Below are 17562 nucleotides of genomic sequence, written 5' to 3' on the forward strand. Positions count from 1 at the left end.
ACCTTCAGAGGAATGTTTTGTTTACAGTGTGAATACATTTACCAGAGCTCAAGGAAAAATTATGATACTAACGAGTTACATAGCATAGTTAAATTGATGTAAAGTATTTCTTCAAATGATATTAAGAGAAATAGAGATATTTGAACTAATAAAGGTATAAATAAATTGTACTCTGTACAATAAAGCATTTTAGGACTCTTCTCTCGGTTGCTCCCTTAGGGGTCTCCGCCACAGTGGTCATCTGGTCATCTGTCTCCATTTCACCCTATCCCTGGCCTCCAGCCCTCATCATGCCCTACTTCACTACATCCATGAATCTTATCTGTGGTCTTTCTCTTTTTCTACTGCATTGCACCTTCATCTTCAACATCCCTTGTAAAATATATTCACTAACCCACCTATCCCACGTCCAATCCATCTCAGCCTTGCTTCTCTAACTTTGTGTCCAAACCTCTTCCACCAGCTCCCTACCCTCACTAGTGATTACAATGTTGTCTACAAACATTATAGTCCACATAGACTCCTGTCTGACCTCATCTGTTAGCTTGTCCATCACCCCTCCAAACAAGAAAGGACTACATTGCCGATCCTCTGATGTAATCACCCACCCACCTTAAACCCATCCTTCACTCCTACCATATTATTACTGAGATACTAATGTACAAATGTAATGCATACTGGAAAACATTTTTTTCTGTTTTTGAAAAGAGTAAGTTGTGGCTAATAAGATAACTTCATTCGCAGTATCACAGAAAAGAAGTGGAAAAATAATAAATAAAACGTGTTATGGTTGTATTTTCTTGGCAAGATTTTTCTAAGTTTTTCTGCCAGTGGTTTTCCAAAATAATAGCTTGATCCACGTATAACTGATACACGTCCAATTTCCTGAGTACAAAGGCTGCTTTACTCCCTGCCAAAACAAATGAGTACACACTGTGTTTATTTACAGTGTGGAATTGGGACATACTTCCTGCTTAGACTACGACTAAAATGTGGGGGAAACTGTAACTGTAAAGTTAAAGTTACATACGTCCGCCAAATCTCACAAAACCGAAAGTACTATACTATAACGGGATCTAATATGTCAAATTTGGCCAAAAGGGCAATATATATATACATTAAAATATAAATTAAAGGACGTGTTCATCGTTCGTTACGTGCTATCCCAGTTACCCTGAACGTAGCTTAACACGCGAGCCGCCCACTCAGTCTGTTAGTAACCGCCCACAAAGTTGGTCAGCCAGGTGACAGGAGAGCCAGCCGGGAAACAGCACGGACCACGTCCCGCCTGCGTTAGGAAGTCGACTACGTAACGATTCACAACCAAATCAAAGTCGACTAGCCAAAACCACCTGCTTAAATCCTGCGTTTATTGCCTGCTTTCACGTGCTCGCAATCTGACAGCCTCTTATCCGTCAGCAGTTGCGACGTAACCAGCTAGCAGTTCGAGGACACCCATAACATAACGCTAGCCTCTGACGTTAGAGAAGACTCAACGGTTGGTTGTTGTATTTCTGTCCGGGTAAAGATAGATAAGCCAGCAGCGAGATGTCCGAACCGGTCGGAGAGGCGAAGCTGGAGGTGAAGCAAGCGAGCAAAGAGGTGAAGGAGAGCGAGAACGTAGCGGAAAAATATTCAGCCATGACCGTGAGCAAAAACAGCGAAATAACCATGGGAGAGCTGTCGACTGTCTTCAGCGCTGTACCCACTCACAAACCGGTTAAAAAGGTAAGTCTGCACCAGGTGTAAGCATAACGGCACCGAGGAGGACCCTTGGATAATAAAACAAACCTCCAAGGCTCTTTTTAGCGCGATAACAGCACTTTATAGGTGCTGTATCTTCTTTGTCAGACTTAACCTTCTTTTTGCAACGTGAATACATTTTACTAGAGCTCAAAGACTTCTGATTTTAAGAAAATATATTTGGTACTAATGAGTTATATGTCACAGGGGGTTAGGTATCTGTGCACCAATAACAGTCCACACACATTGCTATTGCGTGTGACAAGAGAATTAAAAAGTTGTTTAAACCCACATTAAGTAATTAAAGAGTCACACGTCAAGTCCAAAGAAACTTAAGCATTTTCTGCATGTGTATAATGGCTCACACCTCTATTAATAACTATAAAACTTTATAATTGTGCATTTTTATTCACATATTACAAATCCCAAATTTACTACAGTTTCAGCACACTTTCAGCAGCGGCTTCTGACCTGAAATTGCGAAACAAAAGAACCACTTTTTCCTTGTAAAACTTGCAAAAAGTTATTTGACACACTCCAGGAACAAGGAAGAGCTGCGCCTTTCACTTTTGAGGCTGAATGGACAGTGTTTGCACACTCCATATAAGTTACACTGAAGTGGACAAATCACAATGCACAATGCAACAGTTTTTGCATTTGGAAAGCATATAGCTCGACATGGGGCTCGGAGTCTGTCAAATGCAAGAGTCAGCATGCTCAGCCAAGAACATATTAGGCAGACGTTCCTGTTATACTTGACTGTTTCACATCCTCATACTGTTTTAGGGAGGATCTTTACACTGAAGCATCACTAGCTTGCAAACAGGAGCCAAACATTTGACCCTAAGTTTTTGTATTGTTGAATTCAAAATAGTTGTGCTCAGCTGATATCAAGAAGAATTGGGAAATGTGAACATAAAGGACACTTATCAGCATGTCCTCTATGACAGCACAGTTGAGATTACTGACCTTTTATTTTAAATGTAATGCTTATGTATTCTTACATATTTAGTGTAAGACATTTAAGTTTCAAGCTTACTAATTATTTACAGTTGGAATTGGAGGGATAATGGTTAAGTCTGGGCTTCCTGGAGTTCTGATATCAGAAAGACTGTAATCTCTTTGACAGGCATTTAAAATAAAGCAACAAGTGTGATTAAATCACAGATGGCAAAGAAGAGTATTGTAACACACTTGGGGGGGGAAAAAAAGCACACACAAAAAGAAGTTTTAAGTTTTCCTTAAAATATTGCCAAATGGTATGTGCTCAGATTCATTTTTTAAATATCTAGCCCTTACTTCACCTTTAACTTTAGGTTCCATGTGGGGAATATACAGACGGATGTGTCTTCCTCCCACTACATAAAACATGACTACAAAAAAAAAGGTTTCATTTCCTCTGAAATACATTTTGTTTATCAAATGGCCGGAAATAATAGGAACATGCACAGAGTCCTGATTAAATATAGTAATACAGACTCAATACGTACTCAATCATTCTGGTAACCCCCCCCAACAGCTCACATAAAACAGTATGTTTCATTCAGTTGGGCCTTGGGACCCTGAAACCTACACCACCCTACTGAACTATGTGGTGTTTTTCACCTAAATCACAAGAAGACTGCTCCTCATTGTCTTCTGTTACCATGGTGTTTAGCAGGTATGTGGATGGGGCACCTCAAGTCAAGATAATTAATTGGAATGATGAGAATATTTCATTTACAGTTGTTCTATTCATGTTTTATTTATATAGCGCCAAATCACAAAACATTTGCCTCAAGGTGCGTTTATATCGTAAGGTTAAGACTCAACAATCAGACGACCCCTTGAGAGCTAGCACTTGGCAACTGTGGGAAGAAAAACAAATGGCAAACTGTGGAAGTAAAGCACAGATTAATTGTTATGCATGTATATAATTTATTGTCTAGGGTGATCTTTAAATCTGATACTTGGATACTTGGGTCTGATACTCCAACACATTCCAGAAACTGCTGAGGTGGGGCAATCTCCCTGTCCTCTGTTTGCATTGGAGCACCTTGAGAGTGGAAAATCCCTGTCAACATACGTTTTCTTGTTGCTGCAAAAAAAATAAAAAATAAATAAAGCCAAAAATACCCCAAACTGTCCAGGCATGAAGTTAGTTACCGGTACACACAACAAAGATACCAGTCCGGTTTCTTCATCTCGCAGAATTGTATACCGTTTGCTTTAAAGGGACAAGGTTAAACCCTTATCGTGCAGAGAAATATTTTATTGGAGGCCAAACCCCCCCCCCCCCCCAAGATGAGAGCCTGCAGCACACACAGGGAGTAGGACTGTTTCATAGTTCTGAAAAGTAATCAGTAGGTACAATTCAGGCTTGCACTCATTTCACGTCAGTTGCTTAAATACCACGACAATGTGAGCAAAATGTCACGTTTGGCTTAACACACTGCACTGGAACCAGAGCTGGAGAGCTTTGTTTATGTTTTAAAAGGTCATATAAGGTGATTTATTTTTTTCTTTTTTCCTGCCATGTGTACGCCCCTGCAGGGGATCAAATAACACGACAGGGAATTTTTCGACGTCAGAAAAGCCGAGAGTCGATAGTAACAATCGTTACACAAGCACGAGTCAGATGGGGTCATCGAAATCAAAATATGGCTTGAGCAGCTTAATTTTGGAACATCAGTCTTGATGATGCAGTGTCTGCTGGGCTATAGCCAGACATCCATTTTTGGTAATAAACTGAAATGAGCTCACAAATTTGAGGGGGATTTTTATATTGCCAGTAATTTTCTTGGATTCTGCTCCATTCAAATCTATTAAAGTCATTATACTATACAAGAAAGACAAAAACAGCTCTACTCTGGCTCCTGAAGGACTGTAAGAAATTAACATTTAGCTGAGCCACAAGAAAATGATCACAAGACATTAAACTGCTTGTCTGTGTGTGTGTGTGTGTGTGGCTTACATTGTCTGCCCTCTTTTTTTTTTTTTTTTTCCTTTTTTTCCTTTTTTTAGCAAATCCAGTTTGTGGAGGACAAGCAGGAGTTCAGCAGGTTCCCCACCAAGGCAGGCCGTCGCTCCCTGTCCCGCTCCATCTCCCAGTCCTCCACAGACAGCTACAGCTCTGGTAAGAAGGAGCCAGAATCACGTGTGTGTCATTTGTGATGTAGATGCAAAAGATTTTACACTGTGTTGTATTTACTAAGCTGTACAGTGTGGAAAGGGAGATAATGAGAGGAGTCTGTTAGGCCATTTGATGACATCAATATTCGTACATTTCTTTGTTATAGGTTTTGTGGTAATGCTTCTTTTTGTCATCCTCATCTCATTTTGACCTTCAGCAAAAATGTTTGCTTAACTTCCTGAATCTTGAGTTTGGTTGGTGTTAATAATAAAACCCTGTTTTACAGCTGCATCATATACGGATAGCTCTGATGATGAGACCTCGCCACGGGACAAAACTCAGGTCAACAGCAAGGGCAGCAGTGACTTCTGTGTCAAGAACATCAAGCAGGCTGAATTTGGCAGGCGGGAGATTGAGATCGCAGAGCAAGGTCAGCACGAGGAGCGTGAAGTGATCTCAGCATTTCATTTAAGCAACAGCTACTAAATTTACAAGTGTTGTGGAGGAAAACAAAACAGGAATCAAAGGTTAATGTTTAAGTAGCAATGAATAACACTGTTGCCTAAAAATAAATCCCCTTACACAACTGAAGTGTGACATTTCAAGGGTATAATATTTCACCCTGAACATAAGGTTATTTGAAGTTATTTAGTAATGTGAGTAACTTTCTCAGTCTGTCGCTGCTGTAAGTGATATTAATTTGTTTGTAAAAAGGAAAGTAGTTGTCATGATATCACATCTCAAAAGATGTTAAGATCTCTAGCACATAGGGCTGTTCGATATAACAATATATATCGGATGACAATATAAAAACATCTATAGTTTCATTTTACCCCATCATTTGTTTCGTGGTGTCGCAAAATAAACTGTTTACGGCAATATATTTTCATCGTTTTGATGGTCACTGTAGTGGCTATATTCAATTCTTAAAGTTCTCTCTTTCTCTTATATTTTATATAACCACACTACTGACGGACAAGCGCCTGTTTTTATGCGTTGTCGTTATCAACAGCAACAGTAACAGCATCGCGTGTCCGCTTGTTTATGTTCCACATAAAGCTTTCACAATAAAGCTCAAGATCCTGTTGAGACTTTCCAAAATAAACTGAATCACGTGAAAGAGCAGATTATTTACGGATGACAATTAAAAAATGAGCCGCCAGGTGCTAAAAAAATAAACCTTAGACTCAAACGTTAGAACAGGCAGCGCGCTGTGTAATAAATACAAAGAAAATGGCGGCCGTTACAACTTATGTCTAAAAATGTATAGTTTCATGCATCGGTTAAAACACTCGACTCTGGGTAAAGGACGCGCAGCTGGAAACACTTCACGCAAGTCGAGCTGCCCGAGATTCACAGAATTTACAGATAATTTGAAATTTTTGTGATTTATATCGTTATCGGACGATAGAATTCTTATATCGGGATATGAGATTTTGGTCATATCGCACAGCCCTACTAGCACATTGTCCATTCTTTCTTGCTTTGGATCAAAGAACTTGTGGTCAAAGGAGCTTGCAAAGAAAAGCGTCTGGACTTCTATAGAAGTCCAGACGCTTTTCTTTGCAAGCTCCTTTGACTACGATGACCTGGATGACTGAGAACCTTCACAGACACAAAGAACTTGTGCTTTAATAAGATGAGCCACATGGTTTTAATCATGTCTGGATATGATACAGAATAAAATCTTGTTAGTCTTATCATACAAGATTTAAGTATCTGTGCAGATAAGTGTTTGATGCTGAGAAGCAGGCCTTATTAATGTGCCAGTTACGAATGTAACAACAATATTTTATAATCGTAATTTAAAACAAAAAAATTCATGATACATTTATAGTTCACACTTAAGATCTTTACTAAATTTATCAATCAGTATTCATCTTTTTATAATTTTCAGACAATAAAAGATTAACATGATTCCTGCCTGTAGTATTTCCTATAACATGAAAAAAAAGAGAAGGAAAATCTGGACATGATTCATAAACAGACTCTGCATTATTCAGCAACACTAACATTTGGAACCTAAAGCAGCATTTTAAAGGTCTGTTTGCTGGCAAAACGTCACTGAAGCAGATTGTTCGGTGCTGCTGCTACTGCTGCTGCTGTTATTTAAGCCCTGGTCACACAGGCCTAGAGGCTTGCTTTATTTAAGAAATACAAAACACAAACAACAATAACACTACATATTTCCATCCAAGACAGAAAAGTAAAACCTGTATATTTCAAATAGTCCCTTTATCCATCTTTCAAAAAATAGCCAGTAGCTCTGTATAAAAATAACTGCCTTTAACGGTTAACGGTTTAGTTTTATTCTGTAACGCTTGCTAAAAGAAAAGGATGTATTTTTTTTTTCTACTGCATCGTCTGCGTTGCAGTGTTTCCCACTGACTATTTTCATTATGTAATCTTGTTTTCAGATATGTCGGCACTGATCTCACTCAGGAAGAGAGCACAGAGTGAGAAACCGTTGGCAGGTGCCAAGATTGTGGGCTGCACTCACATCACTGCCCAGACTGCAGTAAGATTCATCTCTGACATCGAGCTTCAGCGCCTGAGCAAAGACCGCACTGTGATTGTGTCTGTTCGTCATATAGGACTTTAAATCACTATTTAACTGCTTCTTACTTCACACAAGCTCGTGCTTCCTCTTATTATTATTATTTTTAATTAAATGAGTAAAAAGAAAATCTATTGTATTTCAATTAAAATGTATGTAGCTGGCTGTGTTCATGGGCTGTCAACAGCCAGATGATCCCAAAGAGTTAAAGATGATGTATGTAGACGTGGGTCATGGTAAATTCATGTGTTATATAACAGTAAAATACACTTATTGTGACTGTACTGTATGTTTTCAGGTGCTGATTGAGACTCTGGTTGCTCTCGGAGCTCAGTGCCGCTGGACCGCATGCAACATATACTCCACACAGAATGAAGTGGCTGCTGCCCTGTCAGAGACAGGTAAGCAGCAGAGATGGTGAAGAAGCTCATAGACCACGTTGAGTCTTCTAGGCGAGCTTGATTGCAAACAACATTGTGATAACAGCAGAACACAGCATCACATAAGGCTTCTTTTTAATCTTTAATGAGCAAAGGTTTGTTCTGTTGTGCGAGCGTCTCGTGGCTTTTAAAACCAAGGTTACGGTTTGTAAATGTTAAACTCATGACAGTTCATCCCTGCAGACTTAATGGGAACACATAACTCTGTCCATGTAGTGAATTAGCAGCACTCTTTATGCCCTTTATCTGCGGTTGCTATGTGATGGTCAAAGTGTGCATTAAATCTTCAGAGTAGACTCGTCATGATCGGGAAGGCTGGGGGAGTCTCGGTGATCCTGCATTTTTATTTTATTTTTTTACAGGGTGTCTAGTGCTCAGTTAATTATTGCTGTACGTACTGTACTGAGCTGTTCATTAAACTGAAGGGCACATAGAGAGTACAAATGTCTGCCACTATTAAACTGGTCTCAAACTTGCTTTTACACCCAGTAATCATATTGGTATCATCTGTTTGGAGTATGACACATTTCATTTGAACAAATACTATGTCATGAAAAATCTTTGGTTTCCACTGGGATGAGTGAGATATTACATCTATAATACCAGTTATCAAGCGAAGAGGTGAATTTGACTGTATTCACTGTCTTTATTTAAGACTTTATGTATGCTTTCATGCAGTTTATCCAGTTTCTGCTCTGTGAAATGAACGAGACAACGTAATTGCTCATCAACATTGAAGTGGTTTCTTGATATGACGTACTGCTACTGAGATATTATCGCCCATCTGCTACGTTTCAGGTGTGGCTGTGTTTGCCTGGAAGGGGGAGTCTGAAGATGACTTCTGGTGGTGTATTGACCGCTGTATCAACACTGAGGGCTGGCAACCTAATATGGTTGGTGGAAAACATTTTTGCCAGGTGTAATATGTGAATGATGTGCACAAACAGCAATGTTGAAAAGCCCCAAATAACACCAGAAGAAGAACCCGTTCATTAATAACAGTCTGTAAATATTTAATTACTGAAGAGAAGATGAGAAACGCCACGCTCTGTTTATAAGATGTAGCAGATGTAGCCATTCTTGTATTTTGCTTGTTTACATTATTGTATTTTGCACAACTCTGTTGCTTGTGAAGCTCGCACACAAGAATTTCACTCACATGTACTGTACCAATGTACCTGCACATGTGATGTGACAATAAAAGTGATTTGATTTGATAAGAAGATGACGAATCTTTTCCTCCTGCTTATTAGATCCTGGATGATGGGGGAGACTTGACACACTGGATGTATAAGAAATACCCCAACGTATTCAAGAAGATCAGGGGCATTGTGGAGGAGAGTGTCACTGGGGTTCACAGGTAATTTATTTTTGTATATGTGGATATTTGCTTTCTTGACACATTTAGTTGCAAGCCAACATGTTTCCATCATGTTTCTGTCTAGGTTGTATCAGCTGTCTAAAGCTGGAAAACTGTGCGTGCCTGCGATGAATGTAAATGACTCTGTGACAAAGCAGAAGTTTGATAACCTGTACTGCTGCAGAGAGTCCATCTTGGATGGGTGAGTAAGCTCGGGTTTTAAATGTTTTGCTCATGTATAAACAATATTACAGTTTGTTTGTTGGATAACTTAAATAACATGGTTTAAGGGGGGAGGGGAAGGGGGAATCCAGTAATTTTAGTAACTTTTCTAGAAGTGATAAAGGAGAACAGCTTATCAACTTATTTAAAACCTTTAGATATATGTGCTTTTCTTTATACAAATCCATCTCTATGTACACTTGTACTTTATATTTGAATCAATGTAATATAAAGATCAGAGGGAGCTAAGCAAGGTAATTTTGTGTTGTGTTATCATTTGTCTACAAGTGGGAAAATCTGGCAGAACAGGCCCTTTATGGTCTGCTTTTCATCTCAGCATCATGTTAGTGGGGGCAAACACAATGTGCTTAAATCTCTGGATGATGGTCGATTTGGACTGTGGGTAATTCTTTTGGCTTTTGGGTCAGCTTTTCACAGGAGTGAAGAGAGTGAGGAATAAAATGGAGAAAATCTTTTTGTTCAGCTGCATCACTTGTGTTGCAAAAGGGTCTCGTGACCACGTTGTAAAGAAAAATAAGCATATATCACAGCATTATGAATAATGCTGTGATATATGCTTATTTTTCTGATTGTTATTAATGAATTAATAACAATCATAATTGATGTTACTGGAGGACGGACAGCCTCATATGCTGCTATCACAAAGAATGTTGCCGTTAAAGATCTAAACTTGATTTTTAAAGAGATGTTACCCTTGTAAAAACTTGTCTAGTGTGAACATTGCAGACTCTGCAGTCTCTGAAACAGCCTGACAGCACAGTTACATTTATAACCCTACTGTTATTTGGCAGCATAAAAGGTCTAGTGTTCTTTAACAGTGTGTGCACATTTCTGCATGGGAACAGTGCTTGCTGTGCTTTTCTTTGCTTACTGCCGAAAATTTATTGCTGTTCCTCTGGATTAATTATCAGCAGGTACAATGTTGTCTAGTAGCAGGTGTTCCATTATGAAATACTAATGATATTTCCTCGGTTAGTGACCAGGGCTAACTGAGAAAATTGGCTTCCACATTACTGTGTTAATTTAATTTGAAGTGGGCTTGTATTGGAAGCAGGTCTTATTTTCTAATACCCTCTATTTGACAGGTGTAATTTGTCATATTTTTGGTGCCTTGCCTAATCAGCTTGTTTCCTTTATTAAAGTTATTGCACTATAATGAATATTGTGGAGAACAGCGAGCCACTTCTGATAAGGATTGGTGAAGTGGCTGGAGTTTCTCTGCAGACAACATGAGGGGCTCACTTTTCATGCCTGCATCTCTGCCGAGGGATTGTTCTTAACCCAGAAACCCACTGCACTCCTGCTGTCACAGCTTATTTAGTCTAATATGAATGACTAACTGAATTATATAAATATAATGGGACCAACATGGTAACTTGCTATAAATGACTGTGTGTAGGATGTTTTTATTGCATGCATTTAACATGATACATGTTATTACATGAATGTTGGCATTATCAAACCTTTTTAAGGAAACTGATAACTGATGATATTCTGCACAGAAACCATAAATACATAATTAAAATAGCTCCGTAGGACACATCTGTAAATCTTTTTTTAAGTCTTAATACTACTTTTGGTCTAACTCGTCGAACAGTCCATTTCCTACTGCTTATTGGAGTCGTGGGGGCAGCAATATAAGCACAGATAATCCCAGAACTCCTCACCTACGAGGCACCCAGGAAGGATCCTGATCAGATTCCTGGACTACCTTAAATTGCTGCTTTCAATGTTGGTTAATAGTGGCTCTATTCCACGTCACATCCTGTCCCATCCTGTCTCTAAGGCTGAACCCAATTGTCCTACGAAAGAGGCTCAGTTCTGACGCTAGTATCAATCTCATTGAACACTACCCAGAGCTTGTGACCATGTGTTCAGGGTAGGAATGAGGATCGACCTGCTTTCACACTCATTTCTGTCTTTAGCACAGCAGACCGGGACATTGTCAGCATCATCGAACACATAGAGTCAATCAGTCAGTCAAACTCCCAGATTCATGAGAGACTTAAACTGCTCCATTTGGGGCAACAAAAATTCCCCGGACAACATGGCTCTTAGGATCACTAGAGCGCACAGACTCCAGTGTGACAATGTGGAAATTTGGGATATATTACAGGGACTTCTGATACAAGCAGTGCCAAATAACATTTTACTGTGTGCCATAATTTTGCAAACACCATTACAGATTGGCAGTTTTGTTTTCCAATTCTACAAAATGTGCTAATTTTGTGTCTTAAACGTCTGTAGTTTGAAGAGAACCACAGATGTCATGTTCGGAGGCAAACAGGTGGTCGTATGTGGTTACGGCGAGGTGAGTTGTTTCCTTTCAGTTTATCATTCTGCAGTAATCATAATCGCATTGTTGTGAAAATGTGTGAGACATTTTAAACATGCCCTTTAAACTCTTTTCTGTAGTTTGCCATTCATGAATTATTATTTTGTCTTTTCAGGTTGGAAAAGGTTGTTGTGCTGCTCTGAAAGCATTGGGAGCCATTGTCTATGTGACAGAGATTGATCCCATCTGTGCCCTGCAGGCCTGGTGAGGAAAACATGATGAATGTATCGAGCGATATGAACAGGAAAAAGCTGCAGAGATAAAACCGAGCTGTCCAGAAAACTGTTCGTGTTAATTATCTGACAAAGATATGAAAAACTAATGATCAGCTTTAACTCAAATGCACTACACACCCAATCAACAATTGATTTGCTTGTCAGTAAAAAGATTTTCCAGCCTGTCACTGTCCAGGCCTGAGCTGAATTCAGAATCTCTTCCTTCTTTTGTGTATAAATAGCATGGACGGATTCCGAGTGGTCAAGCTTAATGAAGTCATTCGCCAAGTAGATGTCATCATCACATGCACTGGTAACTACATTTAATACACTGACATTTTTATAGCTTTTTAGGGGGCAGGGATAGCTCAGTAGGTAGAGTGGTGGCCCCATGATCGGAAGGTCGGGGATTCGATTCCCCTGAACAGCTACCCTGAGGTACCCCTGAGCAAGGTACCATCCCTACACACTGTTCCCCGGGCGCCCAATGGCTGCCCACTGCTTCACTGAGTGAATGGGTTAAATGCAGAGAGGAATTTCCCCACGGGGATCAATAAAGTACACTTTCTTTCTTTCTTTAATATAACATAAGAAGTTTTAAGTTCATGGAGTTTTCCACTGCTTCTTAGGGCTCCAGAGCGTTTATTTCTCCTGTAATAGATGAGGATGGTATATGTTTGTGCCTTTCTGTAGGAAATAAGAATGTGGTGACCAGGGACCAGCTGGACAGAATGAAAAATGGATCCATTGTCTGCAACATGGGACATTCCAACACTGAGATTGATGTGGTAAAATAGTGCTTTAAAGTATGATGGTAGAATTTAAAATTTAATACCACGATTATAACCAGCAGGAACAAACATATAAGTAAAGATCAAATAAATATTCTGTCATTTTAAATTATCACAAAACGAGGTTTACTTGTGTTCTCGTCTCAACTAGGCAAGTCTACGGACCCCCGAGCTGACCTGGGAGAGAGTCCGCTCTCAGGTGGATCATGTCATCTGGCCCGATGGCAAGAGAATTATCCTCCTGGCTGAGGTGACTGCCTGTGTCTGTGTGCCTTCGCTTATGCATTTGTGTCAGTTATAGCTACACAACATTAAACTGCGTTACAGCTATGCACGTGTGATCTCAGGTTGATAGCATCCTTGTTAATAAACAGTGTTGATCCAGTCCGATCCATTCTCCTCTTTAATGTGCTGTCATATCAAATCACTTTCAGCTTATGCTAGACTGTAACAATTGTGCTGTAGACCTTTGATTAAATTACTTTTTAAAGCCTGCGATAACGTGTTGTTTTTTGTCCAATAGGGACGTCTCCTGAACCTCAGCTGTTCCACTGTCCCTACCTTTGTGTTGTCCATCACAGCCACCACTCAGGTAACATGTAAAAGGATGTTGACAGCAGCTGAAGCTAGGCCATATTTGCTGTTGATGTCTGGTGCAGATAGCAGAGTACATAGGAATCGGTGTGGTTTTTTTGTTGTTGTTTTTTCCATTTTCTGTAATTAGATGGCCGTCCTCGGAAATAAGCTTATTTGCTGACCCTGATATGTTATAATACACAGGACACTCAACATCTTCACGTTGTTTCTGTTCATAGATGCGCTCTGTCATTATAATCAGCAGTTCATAATTTAATCCTGCGCTATTCATTAAATTCATAATGTGCAATAAAATTTCAGCAGTGTTATTGATGTTTGTTTTCAGGCTCTGGCACTCATCGAGCTGTACAACGCTCCAGAGGGACGTTACAAGCAAGACGTTTACTTGCTTCCCAAAAAGATGGGTAAGGATTTAAATACTTAACCACTGCCTGTATTATTTACATGTTGAAAGCCTACAGGCATTATTTATGGACGCCTGCAAGAATGGAGTGCATGAACTGACAGATTCACATCTTCTGTGTGTGCGCCCATTTCTTTCTTATTAAAGGATGTCTTTGTTTTTCAGATGAATATGTTGCGAGTCTGCATCTGGCCACGTTTGATGCCCACCTGACAGAGCTTAGTGACGAGCAGGCAAAATACCTGGGTCTGAATAAGAACGGCCCTTTTAAACCCAATTACTACAGGTACACTTTTACACATTTTAAAATTTTAAAATGGGGAAATATTTTGAAACTTATATTAACTTATTGTTATTGCACTAGGTTGTTTGCCAACACATAAACAATTTTTAAGAATTGTGTTGCATTCACATTATCTTTTTTTTGTTGTTGTTATTCACAGGTATTAGTCTGTCTCACCTGAGAACAACAGCATGTGGATGGTTCCTGATTAGTACCCGACCTCCAGGCAAAAAAAAAAGAAGATTTGTGTATTGTATTTTTTACCCTTCATGGGACACATAGCTCTTTTACTCGTATTTTAGTGACTGTAGAAAGTTTTGCTGCTTTACCAATGGCACCCAAGCTGGCTATGAAAAGTGAAGCGTATGCACTCAGCTCATGTGAGATAACACATGCAAAAAAAAGAAAATATGATTTTTTTTATTTTTTTTTATTGCATGTGTTTCCATTCTGGAAGCTGTTGAGTATATCAGCATATTGTGCCAAATGACTGTGAGAGGAGGGTTGTGGTTGTTCAAAAATATTAGTTGTTAAACATGTTAAACCCACACGGAGCACTATTTTTGTATAATCATTCCCTCCATGTACTGCAAAGCAGTCACTTAAAATGCCAAACCCAGGAATCTCAGGAGCTTACTGTGCTTTTTATGCACTTTTAGCTCCTTGTTTTGGAATTCTCATCAATATTGTGCTTAAAACTGTTTGCAGTCTTTTCCTTAAAAACAGACAAGCCAACAATTGCAAAAAAAAAAAGTGACGTGATTTAAACTCCTGGTTGTTGTTGTTGTTGTTGTTTTTTTTTTAATTTCTTCTCTCAGGAGTAGGTGGACCAAATCTGAGTTGAAAGGCCAGTCGATATGAGACTTAATGTTACTTTTAAACTAGCCAATGATTTGGCATTAATCGGATGTCAAATCAGTTTTTCCTGTGTATCTGCTGAGTAGGCAATCGTTTGCTTACAGATGAGCCATAATAACCTGATGAGCTGACTGTAAATCAAAGTTTTGTTCCTCTGAGTATTTTTACTGTCCAGTGGTCAGAAATTGCTCTGTGCTGCTTTAAACGTTTCTTCCTGCTTTGATATTAAAGCACTTAATCACCTTATACGTTCCATACACAAGATGCACTCCTGTTGTAGTATCCTCACAATTAGTGCTAACCTTGACTGGGTATAACAGAAACATAAGCGCTTGTTGAGCATAGCAAATGTAAGAGCTTGCCTTTTTTTTTTTTTTTTTTCTTGAAAAAGAATTTGTCCATTTATGAGGTTTTGGTGTCTGGTGAGAGTTATATCTGTACCTCAGGGCATTCAAATATCTCTAATTATTTGTAAATATATGTCAATGCATCTGCACTATCTAATCTTAGTATTCATGTGTAATCTGTTGGTTTGAATTGAATATTTACAGCACCTCTGTAAATTAGAGGGATATAATCGTGTCTGTGATCCGTGTCATTTGTCAGGTTTAGCTGTTGAGAGTAAATTGAAATTGGCGGCTATGTAAAGCTAGCTGAGCATTGTTACATACAACACATTTATACTGTACATACAGCAGCGTCTGATGAGCTGCTCTCATAATGCTGTGTCTTGTTAGATTTGTCTCAGGACTCTGTTAAAGAATGCTAACAACGGAGAAGTAACTGTCATTTCCTAAATGCTCTGGGACTAGACACGGATGAGCTTTGTTGTATTAGCTTTACCTCCCGTTATCTTGTGGTATTGTAGTTATTCTAATCCAACACAGTATGTGTGTTTCCAGAAGATTATGATCATTTTAAAGGCTTACGCACTGTGAGGCGTAAACGCTTGTGAGGCTTGTTAAATGCAAAGTCACATTTTACTCTGTTATATTCACATGTGATATTTTTTTTAAACAGTGGGCACTTTGGATGACTGAGTTGAGCAACTCATTTTATGTCTAAACTAGGTATTACACAGATAGTTGTATCTTGTTGAACTTCAACACATTTCATTGTGCTGTATCGCTTTACAGTTGACAGCACCGCTGTTCCTCTCAAGTGTTTGACACCTTGTTACCATTTTAAAATAACACGCCACATGACTGAGGATCCTGTTTCATCACCGCACTAAGCTTAAACCTGAATTTATAGAAACTGCGTAATTCATTTGTGCAGTAATTTTCAATTTGAAATGAACAGGTTGCCCCCCCCCCCCCAAGTTACGCCTGTTGTTTATTGAATAGTAGCCTACAGTGTGCTACTGCTAAGTGCTTTTCATCTTTGCACTAACAGCTTTAAGGGCATTACAACCATGGTTACTGATCAGTTGACAGTGCCTTGTAACTCAGTAATTTATATTCACATGGACCATCTGTGCGTTTTTCTTTTTATCCATGTTATTGCCCGTCGCAGTTATTACCCTGCAATATACAGTTATAGCTATGCAGCAAAGAATCCTCAGCCTTTCTTCTGTAAAAATCAGTGTTTCACAAATTCCATAAAAGGTATGCTAATAATTACTGTAAACAGTTTGAATAAGCAGCATTTTACATTCTGATATTTACCTTTTACATTTATTGTGATGGTTTTTTTTTATTTTTTACCTTCTCTATGTTAGTTCTTGTAATAATGGCACATTTACTTTCATAATGGCACTCGGAAAATGCTTCGCTTTATAACTAATAGTGACAGTCACTTTAACCTAGTTGTTCCTCTGTTATAGAGACAAATGAATGTTATACTACTGGCACAAACAGCTTGACTTTTGTTAAATTGAAGTTAATCAGTATACCACTGTGATTTGGAAGCTGTACATTGTTACATTTGAATACAAGGTTGTCTACATTATATAGTACCTATAATGTTTGCTTATTTTTCAACTTTGTTTCTAGTTTGTTTTCATAATGTCAACTGAATACAGCTTGTTAAATTTCTCTTCACTTTCTCCTTTAATAAACTCCAGTTTAAATTTGAAAATGGCTCAGAAACATCATTTTCCTGCAGACAGACAATAAGCTTTACACAATTTGATTCCATTTAATTTATATAGCACCAAATCAAAACAACAGTTGTCTCAAGGTGCTTTATATTGTAAGGTAATGACCCTACAAAGAAAATAGAAAACACCAAAAATCCTATGGCCGCCTAGGAGCAAGCACTTTGGTGACAGTGGGAAGGAAAACTCCCTTTTAATAGGAAGAAACCTCCAGTAGAACCAGGCTTAGGGAGGGGTGACCATCTGCTGCAACTGTTTGGGGCCAACAACAAGGGGAGGAAGACGGGACAAAAACATGCTGTGGAGAGCCAGAAATTAATACTAACTAATAATTAAATGCAGAGAAGCATATAAACACATAGTGAGTGTTTATTCACTTACTAAGGCCACAGGCAAAAATATGTGGGTAACTGTGACAGCGAGTCAAATGGAACAATAATTTTTTTGTGTTCATTTCACTCAGCATAATCTTTTTTGGGCATATGTATAACTGGGGTGACTATGCCAGGTGGGAGAGCAGGTCATTT

The 17562-nt window shown here is 38.9% G+C and overlaps 1 protein-coding gene across 1 annotated transcript; it reads left to right on the forward strand.

Annotated features, from left to right (window-relative positions):
• Positions 1 to 1209: 1209 nt before the first annotated feature.
• Positions 1210 to 17016, forward strand: LOC309707083 (S-adenosylhomocysteine hydrolase-like protein 1). Its single transcript, XM_082534192.1, has 17 exons — positions 1210 to 1728; positions 4747 to 4858; positions 5142 to 5285; positions 7273 to 7373; positions 7711 to 7813; positions 8651 to 8745; positions 9106 to 9212; positions 9298 to 9414; positions 11703 to 11766; positions 11906 to 11994; positions 12248 to 12318; positions 12699 to 12793; positions 12948 to 13046; positions 13320 to 13388; positions 13719 to 13797; positions 13962 to 14082; positions 14240 to 17016. The coding sequence occupies exons 1-17, from the start codon at positions 1549 to 1551 to the stop codon at positions 14244 to 14246; spliced, it is 1653 nt and encodes a 550-aa protein (XP_082390318.1). The 5' UTR covers positions 1210 to 1548; the 3' UTR covers positions 14247 to 17016.
• The last annotated feature ends 546 nt before the right edge of the window (positions 17017 to 17562 follow it).

This window comes from Aulonocara stuartgranti (genome assembly GCF_965226115.1).
Source record: "Aulonocara stuartgranti genome assembly, chromosome: 5".
NCBI classification, from domain to species: domain Eukaryota; kingdom Metazoa; phylum Chordata; class Actinopteri; order Cichliformes; family Cichlidae; genus Aulonocara; species Aulonocara stuartgranti.